General features: G+C 36.5%; 1 protein-coding gene across 2 annotated transcripts in view; it reads right to left on the bottom strand.

The window, feature by feature from the left end:
• LOC136841688 (uncharacterized) overlaps positions 1-21,599 on the bottom strand; it is a 595,588-nt gene extending 573,989 nt beyond the window's left edge. For both annotated transcript variants that reach the window (XM_067108885.1, XM_067108886.1), the window contains exons 1-3: positions 21,466-21,599; positions 13,488-13,781; positions 4,052-4,161 (exon numbers count right to left, since the gene is read on the bottom strand). In XM_067108885.1, coding sequence (XP_066964986.1) covers positions 4,052-4,161; positions 13,488-13,559 — 182 coding nt within the window. In that variant the 5' untranslated portion in view covers positions 13,560-13,781; positions 21,466-21,599. The remainder of the gene's footprint in view (positions 1-4,051; positions 4,162-13,487; positions 13,782-21,465) is intronic.
• Between the last annotated feature and the right edge of the window lie 225 nt (positions 21,600-21,824).

Below are 21,824 nucleotides of genomic sequence, written 5' to 3'. Positions count from 1 at the left end.
GTATACTTTCCCGTTCAGCAGTTGCAGTCAGGTGATAGCGAGGAAAGCACTGACCAAGGTCCTTATATCAACTTTGGGACTGACAAAAACACTTCCGAAGCAGCACATTTTTAAGTAACAGACAGGCGGCCATTTTTTCCAAAAAAAAGCAAGTCAGTGACTGCTTGCAACATGCAGTGCATTCATGTGTGCAAGCATCATTCTAACGAAACTGGAAGGAAAAACCGGCACAATATGATCCCTGATGGTCTGATAAGGCATGAATAAATTCACGCCGTTTTAACTGACAACTCTGTCATCATAACTGTGACCAACAACAATAATAAACATAAAACCCTTCCAAACACTGATAAAGCCTAACAAAATATCAGTAACCTGAAATACGAAAAGTAGGAAAATAAAGCTTCCCCCTTTTGTTAAAAAAAAAATAACCGAAAAAGTATAAAACAAGAGGAAACTGAAACAACCTTAGGAATTACACCACCACCGAAAACATTATTAATCAGAGGTAAGCGTAAATTCCTAACCGATGGGGCTGCCTTCAAACACGCCGGTTCTGAATTGTGTGTGAAATTTTCCCAAGAAAATTTGGAGGGTGTCATTTGTTAAACGCCAATCAAGAAAAATCGCTCACCACAAAGCGTCGTCTCGTTGACAATTTTAGGCTTAAGCGTTCTCACGTTACTCATTCATACAGAATTATTGCATCTTTTGCTCTATCGTGATAAGACCTAGCCCATAAGCAGTTGTAGTATTGGAGGATATTTATGAAAAGTAGTATAAAATTACTCGAAACTTGATGTGTATATAAATGACTTCCCTGATATTCAATTTTCATTATGTAAGACTCGTAGGTCTTACCGAATAATGAGTAACACTAATTTCAAAATCAGGAAATTCATATACCTGGTCCAAAATGACTGCGTTTTTCATCCGTCTGGGTGATTAATTCAGTACCTTAAAATAGCGTCACAACAACTACAAACTCTTTCAGCAGTCCACCTCCAAGTGGGATGAATTCTTGACATGCTTTGTTAATTCATATAACGCATTGCAAGTTCTATTTTAAACAATTATTTTAGAGTAAAGTCTGGAAGTCGGTGATCTTTGGAATTTCCTACTGAATGTCCATAACTTCCTTATGGTATCTTTTCTCGGTCTATCCTAACATCTGAGACATAACATCGATCTTAAAGATTTCCTCTAACATTCTTTCCTAACTCTGTCCTATCCTCTGACCCCTAATATTCCTCTTAAAGGTTTACCCTCATATCGACAAAATATTTTAGATATAGTTTTAATTCATACCAAGATTGATCCATATAGCAATACAGATCACACTAGACTTTACTTACAATATTACCATCGTAAAAAATTTCAGTCTATTTTATTCATAAATATTATTCAACCTGCTCATTGTTTGATTTGCCTTTTTAGTCTTTCACTACATTCCAATTCAATTCTGAAAGATTTAGCTCATTTATCCTTCTCCACGTGATGTTATTTCATCCCTGTATGCATACGCTGCCCTTATTACTTCCGTCTTTCACAGATTTATTTTGAGTCCCATCTCTCCACATATCTGATGCATTTTACTAAGCAAGCTCTGTAAATCATCTGGTGTTTTACATATTGAGACAGCATCATCTGCATATTCTCAGTACGTCAAGTACCTACACCTAACTCCAGTCTGAAGCGCTTTCATCTTCAAATAATTAAATTTACATATTTAAAAGTAATGTTCAGCCCAATTTTGTCTTTCTCAGCCTTCTGATGGTATTACTGAGCCTCTTTTCTTTCCTTTCACTAGTGGATATTTTGTTAAAAATTCCATGGACTACCTTAAATCCTATAACACCTGATTACAGGTTTGATCATCATAAGCCTCTTCGTCCAAATAGAGTCTCTTATCTTATCTTGACCTTCAAATAATTTCACTTTCTAGATTTGAGTACTTTGCATGTTCTATTTTGCGTTCTTCACCTCCGCACTGAATTTTGTGTACCTTTACCGATTGATTTAGTCAATTATTTTTGTAGTTTTAGTCTAATCCAGTATCCTAGGCTTCCATTTTATTGCCCCATAGTCCAGTACTGTACTTCTTTTACAGGAGACTGATATACATACTCACAACATGTCCCCAATGATAATGTGTTCATAAGATAAGGTTTCTAGAAATTCAATTGCAAATCATCTTGTGTACTACATACCGTGTTCAATAAGTTTTACAGCATAAAACCTAGACACTGTCAACCTCTTTGCTAATATCTACTTCTCTGTCTCCTTACACACCTCGGCGTTCTTTTACTTAGTTAACGGTTATGTGATCTATTTGGTTTCTAAGGTCGTCCTCTGGAGATGCTCCAAGTGTATGGCTGTACGTTTGACTGCCAATAAACAAATTATTTACACTACAAAACTAATACACTGTCTGTTTTAGTTTCCAGTCGCTCCCAGGCCTTCCTTGCCCATTACATCCTCCAAACCTTCATTGTTCTACCATTTTACACTTTCACATCACCAAGAGCTCTCACATCTGGTCTGATATATCACCTATAACATTTTGCTCAAAACAAACTTCATATTTTCTTCAGAGTACATAACATTATAATTCTCATGTTGGGCAGTTTTTATTTAAACCTTGCCAGCAGTCATCAATTGCTCACTGCTTTCCAGTGTCAATGTCTATCCTGCATTTGATTCAAGATTCTTAAATTCCAATTTCAGAGATTAAAAACATCATTAGTATGTATAAACTGGAAGATTCTTAGCATTCCTATACGTGTAAATTGTACCTGTCCATTTGCGTGGGGGAATCTGTACAGGATTCATTGGCTAAATACACTAAAGGATAACCATTTCCTGGCAGTCTGCAGTTCCTAGCTAACTAAGGCTAATGACCCCTGCCATTGCCTACTGGTTCTTAAACATCATCATCTGCCAGACTTTCGGGATTGGAGCCGAGGAGAAAAAGGACTCAATGCTGAAACCCTCTCTATTATCTCACTGTTAATAATTTATGCTAGTTCTCCTGACCATAGTCACAATTTTTTTATTGTGAATCTTGCCCCCACCTAAAGAGGTGACAACCCTCAACGGGTAAGGTGCTCGTAACCTCAGCTCAAGGCCTTGTTCGAGGTGCTACACGCTGGGTTGATTGGACATCGTGCTCATTATGCGCCTGGGAAGAAACTCCTGGGATGTATATACATATCCAGTTGCAACTAAAAATAGGGCAATCCAGCAACAAAATCCATTCATTGTATAAAAAAAATCACACCTATATGCAGTATACTGCTATTCAGTCACCCTAACCTCACTCTCTTGGAGTGGATAACTTTTGTTACTACGATGCTAGTTTGCTATCCCAGTCAGTCAATTCACCTACTGCTGTCTCATCAAACTGCGAACCACAATAGCTTTGTTGTCTACTGGTGTCTTACGACTTTCCTTAAGCATCAAGTGAATACAAATTAAATAAAGAAGTGTTACATGAATCTTGTGTAGTCTGCATGTGAATTAAATATACCATAGATCCATAAGTATTGTAAGTTCATGTGAATGCAGTTGCCAAATTAAATAGTTTTAGGACGATTCGGTTTTTTAATTGAATGCCAGTTAATTTAATAAACGCATTGGAATTATACAAATTCATAAAAATTCAAGGAATCGTATTCACTGAAACATAATCACCCGTATTGTATTAAATAAAAAACAAATATTTGCATCAATTACACAAATGTCAAAAATATAATAATTAGGTTTCATCATGTTATATATTATTATCTTCCTTCTCAGCAGGAGAGTACCATCCACAGTGCGTCTTCCACGGAGCTCTGGTAGCGTCCCTCTGGCTCCCAGCTCCACGGCTTCTGTCTTTTACTTTCCACCCGGTACCTTCACTCGCTTCCAACAAAGCGGGCCATTTTCTGTGACTTTATCTTACACTAATAATCACCTGCCATCATAAAACAATGCTCACGGAAAGCCTCATTCTGAAGTATGATACTAAAAAGTAATCGTTGCAAAAAGAGACAAGCAAAACACTTACTATATACGGGAGCTGTCCTCTTTCCGGAGGAGGGAGTCTCTCTCGAGAACTGCCAGGATCGAGCCCCTCTCGGCCTCCGTCAGGGTCGAGAAGTCTAGGCGCATATCCTCCTGACGAAGAAAAATAAGGGAACTAAATCAGTTTTGCTATCCTTATATTCAAGATTTACATCAAATTTCCACTAATTTACTTCATATCCTCATTCCTCTTGTGAGGCCAATGAAAATACATTATGTATCTAATTGTTCCAACAGTTCACTATTGAATTGAATGTATCATCTTTAACGACAGATCATGTAACAACTGCCAGCTACTGAGATGATCACAATACAGTCTACTAATAATGCTAATTGGCTGAAGCCAGTTGTGTTTTCTGAAATCATATGCCAGCCCAATTCTATTCACAGCCCAGTTTTATTCACGAAGAATAGTCAAAGACACCAGAATAACCCAAACCACAAAAATCTAGAAGGGCATTCAATAATACCACAAGAAACAAGATTCCAAACAGCTAACGAATACACACTTTTTTGTTTTCTGCTATAGCAGTGGCTCTTTACGTTTAGCTGTTTTTCTCCTTATGAAGTATAGGGTATTTAACTTCTTAACACGTTCATATTTCAATAGTAAAGTTCACTCGGAACGAACTGCACGATAAACCTTGACCTAGAAACCCAGAGTAACAATGATAAGTATCACTCACCTACATATTTTCTGTGAATTTTGACACATCACCAATTTCAAATGTCTAATGCCTGTCGACAAAAAAACTTGGTGCAAACAAGAATTAAATCAAGGCAAATACACACATTCATGCAGACGGTATACACATCTTTTCATAAGTACAGCAGTTATTGTATTTTCATAACAGATACTAAAAGTATAATAACCAGTGGAGAAAATTTTTGAATTAATTGAGACAAAAAATTACACATGAAGAGCTAACATGTTTGCATCCATAAGTTTCCACACACACACACACACACATACCTGTATATACATACATACATACATACATACATTCATGTTTGTACATATATACATACATATATATATATATATATATATATATATATATATATATATATATATATATATATATATATATATATATATATATATATAAAATATAATATATATATATATATATAATATATATATATATATATATATATATATATATATATATATATATATATATATATATATATATATATATATATTCATACCCAAGATGACACCCATGGGAATGGGTGCATACTTATGAATACATGGTACCCAGGAAAGCGGAATGCAATACAAGAAAAGTCAACCAACTAAACTTCCGCTATCTTCCACGTATATACAAATATCATAAAATTAAACATTAACGCATTCTTTAATATTCAAAAGTCTTCCGCAACTCCATGACAAATAACCCCAAAGAACCAAAAGAGAAACCTCTCGAAGACGTGATGCTGGGGTCAAAAAACAATAAGAAAAAGTAATGTTGCTTTTACTTTTAAAACTACTTACGCAACAGGAAGGCAAGAAGGGCTACAACTGTGCGACAACAGTGAACAAAAAATGTAGGAAAATAATCTGTATCAAGAATGTCGGAAATAGCGCGCGCTCCACCACCTCTGGTCAGGAGCGTGAAGATGTTCATCGCGACCACGGTACGTGGCACACGCCAGGTCATTTGCACTATGACATTCTCCAGATGTTTGTTTACAATAACTTCCCTTAAATTGAGAAATAATAATAATAATAATAATAATAATAATAATAATAATAATAATAATAATAATAATAATAATAATAATAATAATAATAAACCTGAAAGCGTACTGGAACACGGAAAAATTTAAGTACTCGGACACTTCGATATAAGGACCGACCTTGTGATACGGGCTCAGACCAGACCTAATCCTGGTAAAGAAACCCAGAAGTACCTAAGATAGACGTAGCCATGCCATGGGACACAAGGATTAATGGCAAATGAAAAGAAAAGACATAAAAATAAGAAGACCTGAAAACGAAAAGAAGGAAACTATGACACGCTGGAAGTGGAAGCAGTGCCTGCCATCCTGGGAACACCAGAAGTAAACCGAGAGAACCTCTGGGGGAACCTGGAGAGGACTGACGCTCAAACCTCGAACAGAGCTTGCTCCAGAAAGGTGTCCTACTGGCCACAGCAGGGTAATTAGAAACGTTGGAATCCTAACAAAACAAGGTAGTGGGGTAAGATCCTCAAAGGCCAGGTTGCGCCCTGATCCAGACTCGATGCCACCCTACAAGGTTGCAGAAAAAACATATTTTGCCCATGGTCTTATAGACTGCAAATACAATAGAAGGAAATACAAATAAAAAAGGGCGATAAAAACTGTTAACACCTGTGCAAGAAACAATTATAATCACATTATTAAAAACTGATATTACTCACATTTAACATCTGCCACTGAGCATTCATAATTTCCCGTTTCTTTCGGCGTGGTTAATTTGAAATTTATATGCCTATTAGTGTTTTCAGACATAAGTACGAATGCATAGGAATCAACAAAAAAGCAAATGCATAGACCCAAGTTAAAATTTTACTTGAAATGTAAACAGAAACATACAGTATATAACTGCTCCATCTAAGACATGAATGCGGAACCTCCCTGTCTTGCAAGTTCAAAAATCTGCAGAGATTTTTCCTCAACTAAGCAACTTCATGCGTTTTCTCCTATGAACACTCTTATCCTTTATTTAACCAAAACCACTGGAGCCATTCCGCATGGGTGATAGCTCAATGGTGGGCTGGCTCTTCACTGGATTATGCTTTCTAACCAACGCTATGACAAACGTTCTCTCTCTCTCTTGCTTCTTGATACGCTAAGTCACTGACCTTCAGATGGGAGGAAGGGAGAAAGGTGACAAGGGACGGGGAGAGAGCCGACGAAGACTTGGGAGGAGACGAATGGAGAGTGAGAGTGTGAAATGACGCTTAAGAAGCGGAAACCGCGACTTGAATGTGCGGGAAAAAAGAGAAGGAAAAAATCTTTGCTCTGTCATCAAAAGTTGCTCACAGACGATGGTAAACGTTCCATGCAAGATGCTGCGCCTGTAATGGAGCAATAAAGATGATTTATATAATTATTGATTACTTAATGTAACACTTCTATAAGGATTAAGTCTACGTATTTATACATTTTTTCTTCATCATTTTTTCCCTTTGGAAGAGCAGCTCCCCAAGGTATTAGCCTTCTATTTCTCTGCGAGTCTTTTGGAATGAGGTTGCTACCACTATGCCATTCTCCCACCTGGCTATGACATACCGCAGTTGACTAACTACCAAGCACATACTTCCGTGCTTAAGTCAACATAGGCACCATGGGATTTGTCTCACTAAGGAATCGAACCCTGGAACTTTCCGAGAGAAGAGGCAAGCGTCTTGATCACAGAATCCGAGTGTGTTCATCATATATATATATATATATATATATATATATATATATATATATATATATATATATATATATATATATATATATATATATTATACAGTACATACACATATCTGAGTGTATATATACATATATATAAACTGACAATTCACTTTCTCTCTCTCTCTCTCTCTCTCTCTCTCTCTCTTTAGCATACTAATAAGATTCATCCAGCCTTAATTCATATTCTCATAACAGCTGAATTTAAAAAATATATACAGAAGTCCATCTAGACACAGGTCTTGCATACCAATGAACCTAAAATGATGCAAAGTTTAAACACATTTATCTGCACTCGAAATAGTCTCTAAATTTAAGAAAATCTTACAGACACCTAAAGCCTTATGATATCCAGATGAAGAGATTGAAACTATGTCGGAGCCCACGTTCTGGCGCTACCAACACTGCACCCGTCCCTTGTTACTCATCCTCATAGTTTAGTGTAGACTGAATATCAATAAAAGGTGAGAGAGAGAGAGAGAGAGAGAGAGAGAGAGAGAGAGAGAGAGAGAGAGAGAGAGAGGTAGCAATGAGTTCAGTTCCACACAAGAAACAATTCCAGAGACTGTAATGTTATGTCATTCCCAATAAATTGTCGGTTTCAGGTCCTTGGGTCCATCTGTCCTCACCGTTACGACTTCCTGAGTCAACGTGCTACTTGCACTTGATTCTTGAATATGCATTAATCGTTGTGGCTGGCCTGATTGCAGCCTGCAAAACCAAAGAGGAACTCGTATACGGAAGAGTTTCCTTCCTCACCTTATATAATCTTGCTTTGCTTTAATTTCACGAAAATATACGAGGATTATGTACGGTCTCGTTACCTGCGATCTTACGCAAGTGACCTTCGATGAGACTTGCACGTACAGCGCTTGCGAATTATATTGGATGACTATCATTGGTTTTCACTTTTCTGGGGCTGGTTCAGAATATCGTAGCAAATCTTATGCAAGCTCTGCAATAGTATCATATTTCACAGTAAAACTAATGATTTAAGCATGTGGAATGCTAACACTAGTGCAATGACCAGTCGGTCCTGGTCTTTGACTGCGGGCTTTGCAAGTTGACATACCGCCCCCCCTACCCCCAATCCAACCGACAACTTTCTCTTGAAAACAAGCATAGTAAAAATCTCTAATGTTCTATTGTAATTTCCTCTTTTCTTTTACATGGAATTACCAATATGTAAATAGACTTGAAATCTCTTTTTGTATTCACTGATTCTTCTTCACAGGAGCACGGAAGCCTACAAAGTTTCAATGTCAGGGTTCACATATTTTTTGCATTCACAGAGAATACTAATGCCATCTTTTCAAACATGACCGATTTAATTTCCTCAGTTTAACCTTCTTCCCGTAAGCAAGTCATTCAGATATTACATTTTATAGAGAATAAGCAACAACTGTAATGGCCGGGTGCTCTGGTATGTAAATTTCTCAAGAGGTAACGTAAAATTAGGAAACATTAAGGTCAAACCATGAAAGCATGGTGCTGAAACAGGCTACCTATTCTTCTTACAGTGTATATACAAATTAAGGAAGTATATATCTTTTCAGAATTAGAATTGCAGGAAAACATGGTTACTCTCCAGTGTTTTATACATACATATATATATATATATAATATATATATATATATATATATATATATATATATATATATATATATATATATATATATAAACTTTATATTTTTGAGAGATTACCATGAGTTACTTCAGCTTCTGAAAATCCTCTTAACCGCTACTAAAATATCAATTCATTGCCAACTGTGTCATTAGAGATGTTATTCCTTGCTAGGATTTATTACTGCAGTTATTCACTGTTGCTTCCAACAGGTGAGCTCCACGTCCGATGTGAAAATGAGATAAATACGAGAGAGAAAACATGTTCTACTGGAAAAAAAATAAATTACGCTGATAAAACCTGTAAATCTTTTTGATAATACAATTTCTGACCAAATGTGACTTTTAATCTAGCTCATATAATGACTTTTGTTAAATGTCAGAAGTGAGTGAAAATAAAGCACTGAAAAGTAACAAATGAACTGTAAGGAGTGAAAGACAAAGCATTCAAACAACAAAAGCATTCCCAAGAACACTGCCCTCAAATTATTCTCAAGGGATGCGCTTTAAGGCTAGACTTAGCGTATGTGCGTGCGTGTGTGTTTTGGGGGCACTTTCATGGACTCAAATGTCCACCATACTACTATTATATATATATATATATATATATATATATATATATATATATATATATATATATATATATATATATATATATATATATATATATATATATATATATATTTTATATATATATAGAATATTTTCTATATATATATATATATATATATATATATATATATATATATATATATATATATATATACATATATTTTATATATATATAGAATCTTTTCTCCATTCAACTCGAATACTAATGCACATGTGGCTTCCACAATCTACAAGCAAAATTTAAGTCGTCTCCAGTACTCTTCCCAGTCTTCGAAGAGCAGCACTACACTATACTGTTATATTAATTTATTCCTAAGCGGACAGCTGTTTCAAGGCTGCTTCAGATTCACGATGGAATTGTGTTTTAATATGTCGGACATCGAAATTGCTTTATGTTCTTGCATTTGGATCTCAGGCTTTGTAGGGACAAGTGTTTAAAAAAAGTCTGAAGAATTCGAGAAGTTAAGATGGTGAAGATGAGTTTATTGCTCTAATAAATGTATCTGAATTTGAGTTATATGTACAATAAGTATATCTTAGTTTAACCAGACCACTGAACTGATTAAAAGCTCTCCTAGGCCTGGCCCGAAGGATTAGATTTATTTTACGTGGCTAAGAACCAACTGGTTACTTAGCAACTGGACCTACAGCTTATTGTGGAAACCGAACCACATTATGAGGTATATGTACAGTATGCTGGAACGGCAATAAACTTTTCATCCTCCTCGTGGTCTGGTCAGAAGGCGACCTGTTCTAACACGCAGGATGCGGGTTCGAATCCTGCTATAGACTTCATAATTGCTTCATATTCTTACATTTTGATCTCAGTCTTTGTAGTGACAGGCTTATCTAAAAAAGTGTAAAAAAATTCGAGTAGGTCAGAGGGTATTACAATAACATAAGTATCTGGTAAAACGTGACCAGTAGATTCTATAAATATATATATATATATATATATATATATATATATATATATATATATATATATATATATATATATATATATATATATATATATATTATATATATATATATATATATATATATTATATATGTATATATATATTATATGTATGTATATATATACATGTGTTCATAATACCCTTTCGAAGTCCTTCCCTTGATTTTTCCTTCTTTGAATCACTATTTTATTTTTAGGGTGTTTATACACCATCCAGTAATTCATTCTTCTGCGTATTCTCATTATATCCTTCGGGAATAATTACTGTTTCTCGAGGCTAATTGCTTAGTCTTCTGTACGTCGTATTAGTTCATCTATTACAACTTACCTCTCCACTTATCTAACGATTTTCCCCTCTATAATGTCACTTCGTTGTGTTTTATTAACGAATCTATTTTGAAAATTTCCTAGGAAAACCTCCTGCCATGTGAGTCTATTTTCTTATTTTTTCATAAACCGGTAATATCGAGCCTGTTCTTTCACTGCTTGCTATAACCTTAAATGTGTAACGGACCTTCGAGGATTAGAGGAAAATGGATGGTCCTAATATCGTTGCAAGAAGAAAGCAGCAAAAGATTTGCTATACAGGTTTCTCTTTTTTCACTGGGCACGCTCTGATTTCAAAGAAAGTCGATGATATGTATATATATATATATATATATATATATATATATATATATATATATATATATATATATATATATATATATATATATATATATATAATATATATATATATATATATATATATATATATATATATATATATATATATATATATATATATATAATCAGTGTAATACAGTGGTTGATCTCGTTCTAAAAATATTCAGTGCAGCACCCTCTATAGCCACCCTCGCTAAGGAAAAGGGCATATATGTTAAAAAGCATTCTACATACAGTATATACTATATATATACCTGTACACACACACACACACACACATATATATATATATATATATATATATATATATATATATATAGAGAGAGAGAGAGAGAGAGAGAGAGAGAGAGAGAGAGAGAGAGGTAGGCTGGGGGTGCGTGTTCAATAATGCTAACCATTTACACAGAAGGCTGCCTTCGAAAATAGCAGGAGTGAACGTGCGATGATGGCCTTTCCATGAAGGACTTCATGACGTGACAAAAAAAAAAGACCTTCGTAGCAGAACGAGTCTGTCCATACTCAGAGAAAGCGATGTGCTTGCATGAATTTTCGTTTTCATCTTTTTTTTCCGGAAGAGGAGAAGGCAAAGAAACTTCAGATAAATATATCATTCCTATTTTTTTTTTTATGAATCTATGTGGTTTATTTAACAGCCTTCTAAAGAACTTCCTTGTTCAATATAATCCCTATGACCCATCGTGGAATAAGTTTTTTCAAATATTTTTTGATGCATCTAGGTACCCTCAAATGCGACGAGTCGAAAGAACTTGTACTTAAAAGATCTGATATATCAAAACTTCATTTCAAAACTTTATTTGTCAATTTTCTGTCTTTCAGTGTGGTATAAATTGTCATGTTTAAACTGACCATGCCGTTACATATCTTTTTATTTTTCAACGTAGAATGAATTTCAAGACAAACTACCAAGATATCTCAGCTTGACAAAAGAATCCAAGATAATTCATGCACTAACGTCACACGTAGCTACGCTTTTCTCAGACACTGTATGCTTCACTGTATATCCTAAACTGCACAACCATCGACTCTGGTGGTCAATGAGGCATAGTTTCATATTGCTAAATCTCTGAATGAATTACACCACGGTGAAGTTCCTTGCTCTCTAAATGCTGGTCGGTCTGTACGTGTCTGTTTGTTTGGTCATATGTGGTGCTGCCAAAGAAATGACGCATGGCAGTTTTACCTGTCTGCTTTGTTGGCTAACGTGATGCCAAGCCGACATCCCTTTTTTCTTGGTTGGTTTATTTCGGCTAGTAAACAACTGCACACTTGCTGTAATGGAATGCAAATCTCTCATTCTCGCTTTGGTTGCACAGAATAAAAGGAACGTAATCACAGGCAACTGACAGTGACAGGAACCGAAAACGACAAGGCTATTGTAAGGCCATATCCTTCCGTCGACTTAGCTGGAAAAACCGACCATTCTAAAACCTGTCTATTTCTACACAGCTGACCTTCGGAGAGGGGCTACTATTTTAGGCTTACCATTCTAAATGAATGAGGATCATACAAGCCCTATGTATACATTTGGAAGGCTAAGAATTAAAATCCAGCCCCAAGTGGGGGACACTCGGCAATGTTTTGGGAAGCAATAATCTTTATGATTAAAATAGGCAAGTATGATTAAAATACAAAAGTATTCTGATTCTCTCTGGTTACCTTGCTCCTCAGTTTCCTCATATCAAACCAAAATATCTTATGTATACGAAGTTCGAAGGACTGATATAAATTATCTTATAAAGAGTAGCACCACACTGAGATATACACAGAATAAATAATCAAAAGAAAAAAAATAGCCTCTGAGGCCCCTCTATAGCTGCTACATGGAAGTCACTATGAACAGTTTTACGGTACTTTACAGAACGGAAAACACACATTCCCATAGGATAAGTGACGATCTCTGAAGAAATGAGCATTAGAAGCCGACTTCAAAAAAATTAACTAAGCTGTTCACCTTACAGGGGTTTGAAGTGAACTAACACACATTAATGTAAATAGATGCCTAATTATACACTAGGTAAATGATGAGAGAGAGAGAGAGAGAGAGAGAGAGAGAGAGAGAGCGGGGGGGGAGTTACATTAACTCACCTGAACAGGTGTCAGCTTGGTTGGCGGCGCCAAGAACCTCTCCGAGAGCTTGGTCATTGTTGAAGCGGACATAACCTCACACTGGGTCGTTGAAGCGTATTTTTTGTGTGATTTTTTCAAAGTCCACAAATGAAATGATATCGCTTTGTTTTTACATTAAACCATACAGGCAAGATTAAACCACAAATAGCACTGAACTTTATCGTAATAATGCATCAGATATTTTCAATGTTTAACACTTTGCATTTCACATCTCAAGCACACACGTTTTACATTTCACGGTACAAGCACAACCTGTAAAACAGATAAACATTTATTTTGTTATAATTTGAGTGTAAGTTTGTGCAAGCGTGTATGAATTTAAATACCTGGAATACAAGCAAGCTTCGCCCCTTCTTACTCACACAAACACATACACATACTGTATATATGGTTCATATAAATATGTGTGTGTGTGTGTGTGTGTGTGTATGTGTGTCGTAATTCCACAAGGTTTCTTGGATGAAGACTGTAAGATCTCATTTGAAAATAATAAAGGACTTTAAGATAAAAGCAGAAATTTTTGTTGACTCCATATATTTTCATGTAAGCATTGTGTGTGTATATATATATATATATATATATATATATATGTATATATATATATATATATATATATATATATGTATATGTGTGTGTGTGTGTGTGTGTGTGTGTGTGTGTGTGTGTGTGTGTGTGTGTGTGCGCTCGCGTGTGTGCGTTTGTGTGTGTGTGTGTATTTTGTGTATGTACGACGATCCTGTGACAAAACTGATGACATCATGTACGCATTTGCTTTTACACGCTCTCATTCAGTTTACTTATGAAAATTCATTTACTCAAACTGAGAATCTGGATCAACATAAAGTGCTTATCCGTTACTTGCAGTTTTATAATAGACATTATTTCAACTTCTCATCACGCAAAACAGCACTGCACATACTGAATTTTTCCATCACTCAAAATAGTACAACACAAAATCAAACTGAACAGACATTATTTGAACTTTTGTCCCAAACAAAGCAGTAGCCTACTGCACAAACGCACCAGCATCAAAACGCTTGCAACACACTTAGGTAACTAAAATTTCCTACGCCACAAAAGCAAACTGTGTGTGTTACAGCAAGACACTAAAACCAGGGATTTCACGAAATCCCCGAAATTTCCAGGGAATTCGTGAAATCACCAATTCACTTAGGGACATTTGATTCCGGAGGGTTGGTACTAAACACTGCGAAACGATGATTCATCTACACGGTTTCGCCTTGTTTAGTACTAGCCCCGCAGGGATCAAATGTGCTTCACCGTGTTTAGTACTAACCCATCCAGGATCAAATGTGATTCGCCATGTTTAGTACTAGCCCCTCCGGGGTCAAATGTTTCGCCATGTTTAGTACTAGCTCCTCAGAATCAAATGTGATCAAATGCACTTAGGGACATTTGATCCCAGAGAGGCTAGTACTAAACATGTCGAAACAGTGTAGATGAATCACTGTTTCGCCGTTTTTAGTACTAGCCCCTTGGGGATCAAATGTCCCTAAGTGAATTGGTAATTTCACGAATTCCCTGAAAATTTCAGGGATTTCATGAAATTCCTGGTTGCACAGTCTTACTGTAACATATATACCAAATGAACTTTAGCAGCAAACACAATAAGACAGTACAATTACTTTCTGAACTTTTGCACCACACGAAATAGAATTGCAGACAACCTAAATATATGCACAACAAAACTTGCCTAGTACTTTTCAACATCCGCACCATATTAAATCAAACTTTATAGATTTCTGGATTTGCACAAGTCAATACTGGCAAAATTACACAAATTTTCCACCAAAATAATTATTTAATATATTACTAGGTACTATTTAGACTTTCGTACCATTAAACACAAATAACAGAAAATATGTCTAACGTAACTGAAAAAATCTTGCACCCACCTGAAATAATCCTGAGAAAATATAACAGTATAACCTGAAGAAAAGAATAAGCGTCTCAAATAACACACTGACGGGCACAAAAACATGCCACACGATATCATCTGACCACAGGTGTCAACCCGAGAATGAAGGGTAGGGGGAGTAGGATCAACATCCCCAACACTACCCTAACACCATACCTCAACAAGACATTGCAAGTAAAACCAGCGACAATGCCAGATTTTCAGGCACATCGTCGTCACACTCCAGATCGCAAACTTCCACATGTAGACCCATGACCCTTAGTAAAACTTTTGGAAGAAAATGCCCTGATAAAAACGACGTGTTACCGCGCCTCGCGCTCTCCGACGAAGGCGTCAAATTGAACACTGATAACACTGATTAAGGTTATCAGCGGAATTCAAATGCCACGGCATAAGATATGGACCAGGATGGCAGAAGTTATTGCAAGGTAGAATTTAGAGAAGTTTGCGGTGCATGTCGCCTGTACACATTTATTCAGGCACCGTATTTAATGCACGCGGTTACTCACGTTTTCATAAGAAAATTAATTTCATTTGCTTGCATTTCCCTGTCTTTAACATATTCCCGTCTACAAATGAGAGAGAGAGAGAGAGAGAGAGAGAGAGAGAGAGAGAGAGAGAGAGAGAGAGAGAAAACACGTCAGCTGAGACCGGTAACAATTGTTTCATTTGTTTATACATTTTCATTCACATACGTATAAAAGATTCATACAAAAGGTGCTCATTGATGTTTCATAAGGTATACTGCGTTAATGTGTACGCAAATTGAACTCTCAAAATGCAAATATAATTATACTGTACTCATACACAAAGACAGTCACATAGGGAAAACTATAAATATCATTTACATGCAGTAAATGGAGCCCTTAAACATTAACAAAACAGAAAAAACGACCAAACAAATAAATAAAAAAAAACTCCTGGGATAAGCAAGTGCATGAAACCTAGCCCAGAAGAAAGTTCGGCAACGCGTACAATCTTTGACCGGCCAACCACCAGTCCTGAGTGCACCGAAACCGGGCACCCATGAGAAACCACAAAACAAACCTGTATAACAAACGGTTGGCACAAATCCACCTACTGGGGCACATAGCAAACCTCGTTTCGCTTTGATATTAAGGACAAATAACCGTAAATCACGTCCAGTCAGGAATGGAAAGCTAAAGCTCTAAGGACTGTGAACACGCCATTAAAAACACACAACCACGCACACGCTGTGAGTCTGACGTCATCAGTGAGACCATAATGCAAGTTCTAATCAAGGTTTCTATTTTCCTTTCGTTGCTATAAACATATTTTAAGGTCATCTTATGTTAGCTCTCTCTCTCTCTCTCTCTCTCTCTCACACACACACAAACACATACACGCAATTATGATATATAATGGTAGCCAAAGGGCAAAGTAAGAATTCAGTTCATGAAGCCAGCATTCAGGCTGTTAGGTCAACGAATACATTCAATATGAAAAGGCTGTCACACTAACCTATGAAATGTAAGTCATTGTTAAAATTGTACTAGATGCAAGTTGCATTTGTAACTTGATTTTTACCAACTTTCATTGTAACGTTAGTCTGATAATAGAGAATTAAATCAACTAATCATCAAAATCAACAGGTTCGTTTCAGGGATGAGATCAAGAACGCAAAGTAGGGCGTGCAAATTACTCAAGTCCTTATGGTGAAGTTTAACGAAGATCAAGAGGAGATAATATAAAATTTGGACGAAACGGCCGACGATGTCAAAGCCACTAACTCTGGAAATAGTATAGGTGTAAGTGTACTGTTTGCTGTTTATTCCCCTTTTTCCAAGGGTCCCACTACGCCAAAGGCGCTTTGCAAGACTCGCAAACTCAGCTCGTCATATACATTATAATGCAGACACATTCTGAGATGTTTTACATGCCGTACTCCATATTAATATTCAAATCTACACTGTCATAGCACTCAGGAAAAAGGAAAGTCTAAATTTTTTCTTAACGAACTATGAATGAAATAGCCATGGGGGTAAAGAAAACAATAACACACTCGTTAACAGGAGGCGGAAGGTGTCAGTATTAACAACAGACGACGAAGAAAGACAACGCTGGGAGGAACATTTCAGTGGGGTCTTGAATAAGAGATATAACGGGGATAAGTTGACTGATATAGCAGAAGCTGACGAAGATCTAAATGTGCTTATGCATGAATTCACAGTTTTGAAGAATTTTTTTCTTTGACTATTACTTTTTATTTGGCTATCTTTCCTGATTACTTTTCGTGTCTTTCAGCCTAATTGCAATCCACAAAGCTAAATACAAGTTATACAGGAAAATACTACCTGGAATTAGTTTATTGTACATCGAAATTTTAGCTAACACATGTTAAGATGTCCGAATTACCTATATTAAGAGTTGTACAAAAACATTCAGAATCTACAACTCAAAAGTCCCATTCTCCATTTCTTGTTAACTGTATTTCAGCATAATCCCCAACGTACGGAAGAATTACATCCAAGGAAAATCAGTTAAATTCCGTCAATTAGATTTTTAGTAATTCAATGCCCTTAAAACAAACGCTTTCAATTTGCCTCTGGTGTTACCTTCGCAATTCACTGGTAAATGTCTAAATGCAGGAGCCGACAGGAAAGGTGGCCTGACTGAATGTAGTAACTAAAGAGGCACTGTACTAGAGTTCCGTTGTTAGGAAAATATTCTTTATGCTTATTCTCACTGTACTGGAGAAAGAAAGTGATAAAAGGTTCAGAAAGAAGAAAATGTTTTTAGAAACGGTTGGAGTTGTACATATCAAATAACTAATGCATGCTTTGCACAGAGCATCGAATTTTAAAATCCCCTTGCGATAGAATTTGTTGATTACAAATAGCCATTTGACAGAGCCTACAGACCAACTTTCTATGTTATTTCTGTCGTATGTGAAGCTAGTCTTCAATTAAGCTTTCCTCATGTCTGAGGAATCATAACTCCAAAACAGGTAAACTGGATTATTTTAGCCATTCCTTTTGCCTACCTCCACAAAACCAGAGGGTTTGACTCTACCAAAATATTTCACTTTTTAAAATTTCACGATGGTTAAAACCACCTAAGCAAAATCTCCCCCCCACGTACCGTATGATTTACTATTATGGAAGGTACTGTGTCACTTCGGCACTCCGTCCAGTGTGTGACCCTAACTAAAGATATTCGTGAACAAAGTCGATGCAACGTTAATGTTATTTCACATTTGCTGTTTTCCCCCTTCATACATACATACATATACATATGTGTGTGCGTGTGTGTTGTGTAGTGTACACGGGCGATCAGAATGGTTGCGCATGCAAGAGTTAGATAATCTGCCACCTACATGGATCACAAATTGAGTATATTTTCAAAGTGCCGAACTAATCAATATCCCCAGTTTATAGACCTAACCTAACGAAACATTTCTATCTAACACGTGGTCAATTTTAATCATCTAATTTTTTATGGTACTGATATACAGTAACGGGTCGCATTAAGAATTGCTATATTTCAACTCAGTTCGTTCTGTAAACTCATTAAACGTCCGCCGCGCTGCCACAGAGTACATGTACAGCTGCCCTTGACACAATAAAATCCGTCCGCACTTGATGTGAACCTTCAACCCTGAACTAGTTGTTACATTTCGGGTGATCTGCGAATAACCGATAAAAGAACTCCTGACGTCATCTGGGGTAACTTCTAGAAAGTACTTTGTATACCATTTCCTTCTGAAAATACTCATTACTATTGATTTCCTCCAAAGAAACCAGTATGAGTCAACAAGCCTGTCTGTTTATTATTTTATTTTGTCTGCTGATTAGCCAAAAAGTTTGTATAGAAGACGAAGTTGGAATTAAAGATAATACGAAAGGCAGAAGTGTCGTGTTGCAGCGTGCCAGCATCAGAGAAAAGACTGATAAAATTAGATACTACTGATTCGTTTCACACCCTAGGCATACTGGAATATTCTCTCTCTCTCTCTCTCTCTCTCTCTCTCTCTCTCTCTCTCTCTCTCTCTCTCTCTCTCTCGTTAATGCATACCGGAATTGTACATGCCATCCTACTTCCTAAACTTGATACTGGTGTTCTTTATTTAAAGGACGCTTAGGCTCAACACGTCATTTCCTTGTGATGCGCTGCACTCACAAAAGCATATATTTTGTTAGAACAAGCACCTGTTAAACTGGGGCATTATTACTCACTTGTAGTAAAAAAAAAAAAAACAACGCCTGTGTGTCGGCTCACTGAAAACGTTGCCATTACCGTAAGGTAGCAAAAGAAAAACTAATGAAACTTGGAAAAGTTAACACAAACCTGTATTAGGAATCCCATATCTTTATATGAATTTTTATCTATCTATTTACTAACATCTCAAGAGGGATTGAGCAAACAATGATTAAAAGCATCCCCACCAGCGCTGGGACGCCGAAACACCTGTGTTCTGGACATTCCCAAGGTTAGCAGGTGTATGTGTGAAGGGTAGTAAGGCTAACACCTGTGTTATCTAGCGAAATGCCTCTCTCTCTCTCTCTCTCTCTCTCTCTCTCTCTCTCTCTCTCTCTCTCTCTCTATTACTGTATTTTACAATTGTCAAGTAATTTAAAATTTGTCAATTCTTTTTCACAACTATACCGAAGATAATCTATCAGCAAACTCTGTAATTGTTCCTTTATTGCAGAAATTGTCCTCCTTTATTCTTTTAGAAGTGATGAAACAGGTTATAGAGCAACAAACTCCTTTTGAAATACCTTCTACCCCTAAGCACATTCTATATCATTCTTTACTTGGAAAAAGTAGGCCACTTCTGTAATATACTATATTTAAATATTCTTATTTAATACAGGTTTGTGTTAAATTTCTTATTACATAGTGACAAGAAAGCATTTGTTCTATTACAAACAAGCATCATCACTAAAATACAAATAAACTACTCGATATTATCTAACCAAGCACACAAGAAAAATGGTGGCGGATGGTTGTTGCACAACGGCCATTAAAAGCACAATTTCTCATACTATACGATAAGTTCGATGAAAACTTCTTATATACAGAACCCTGACTTTTTGTTTTAACCACCAGCGTGACTGAAGCGGCAATATTTACACAGAATAAGACTAATACAGGCCTAGCTGTATGTTGTCGTAATTATGTGTCCAAGCATATCTTTACATACGTGCGTATAGGGTGCTATATCGGTTTAAATACGAACTCAAACTATTATGTGAAAACGAGAATAGAGAAAGTAATACAAGAGACAGTTATCATTATTAAGCAAACTCTCTTATGGAAACAGTCAAAAGCTAAATAACTTAAGTGGGTATTTTGGGTTTACACGTCGTACTTCTCAATATACCATAAATATGAGAATTTGCATTTAAAAATCACTAGTCTCATACTATAGTTGTGTGAGAGCCTTAAGTAAATTTGTACCAAAAAATATATAAAAAATAAATCCCGGGGCTAGGCCTATGTTTCCAATACACCAAGTAGGGGTCTCACCAAAAACCTTTAGCCTAATCATGTACTGTTTGAATTAAATATTCTAAATTATTACTTTTCATATTAAAACAAAATTCCTTTGATTTCACTGCAGGCTTCCACAATAAGCAAAGTCGTATCCAAGCCATGTATTTTTGAACGCTAGGCTAGGTCCAGGTCTATCTCTGTCTACTTGTTCAACAACTTTGAATTTTATATTCTAAACCAAGTTTATCCTGGTCTTGATTTTAACACCCCATCCCAGTGACATTCCAACATGTTCTATTTAAAAATCAGAGCAAGTCTTAGTAACCGACCACTGTTAGCACATTGTTAAATCAAAAATATTTAATAACTGTTCAGTTTATAGTACACCAAAATTGCCACTGGCCTAAGCCGATGGAAACATATCGTCTCACATGCCGTCCGCATCCACAACTTGAGGAGTCTCTTAATACCACCCGCATAATATAAGAGGAAGCACTAGCATGGATTCAAAGCATCACTGTACCACAATAAAATTACCTATTCACTGTCAACGGCAAAGCAATAACTTCGCCCCCGCGCAAAAACACTTTCCGATGCGGGGAAACGCCGACGTGATACTACTGGAGCTGACTGTCTGATCAGGGAGCCGCAACTCGACAAAACTCGTTGCTCTTCCCCGAGAGGCACGGCCCCCACTTGGGGGTGGGTGAGAGCTTCCCTCCTCCCTTTTCCCCTCAACCGCCAAACCTCCCTACCAAGTCCACTCCCTCTGCTATTTTTCGCCATCGACTAAGCAACACCTTGCGGCTACAAAAAAGTCATTAATGTTGTTTCACTTATTTAAATGGTGCCTCAGGGCATAGGGGTCGGCTGATTTACAGCATACGCGCTGTAAA

Source organism: Macrobrachium rosenbergii, chromosome 9 (genome assembly GCF_040412425.1).
Source record: "Macrobrachium rosenbergii isolate ZJJX-2024 chromosome 9, ASM4041242v1, whole genome shotgun sequence".
Lineage (NCBI taxonomy): Eukaryota > Metazoa > Arthropoda > Malacostraca > Decapoda > Palaemonidae > Macrobrachium > Macrobrachium rosenbergii.
This window is presented reverse-complemented; position numbering and strand designations above follow the sequence as displayed.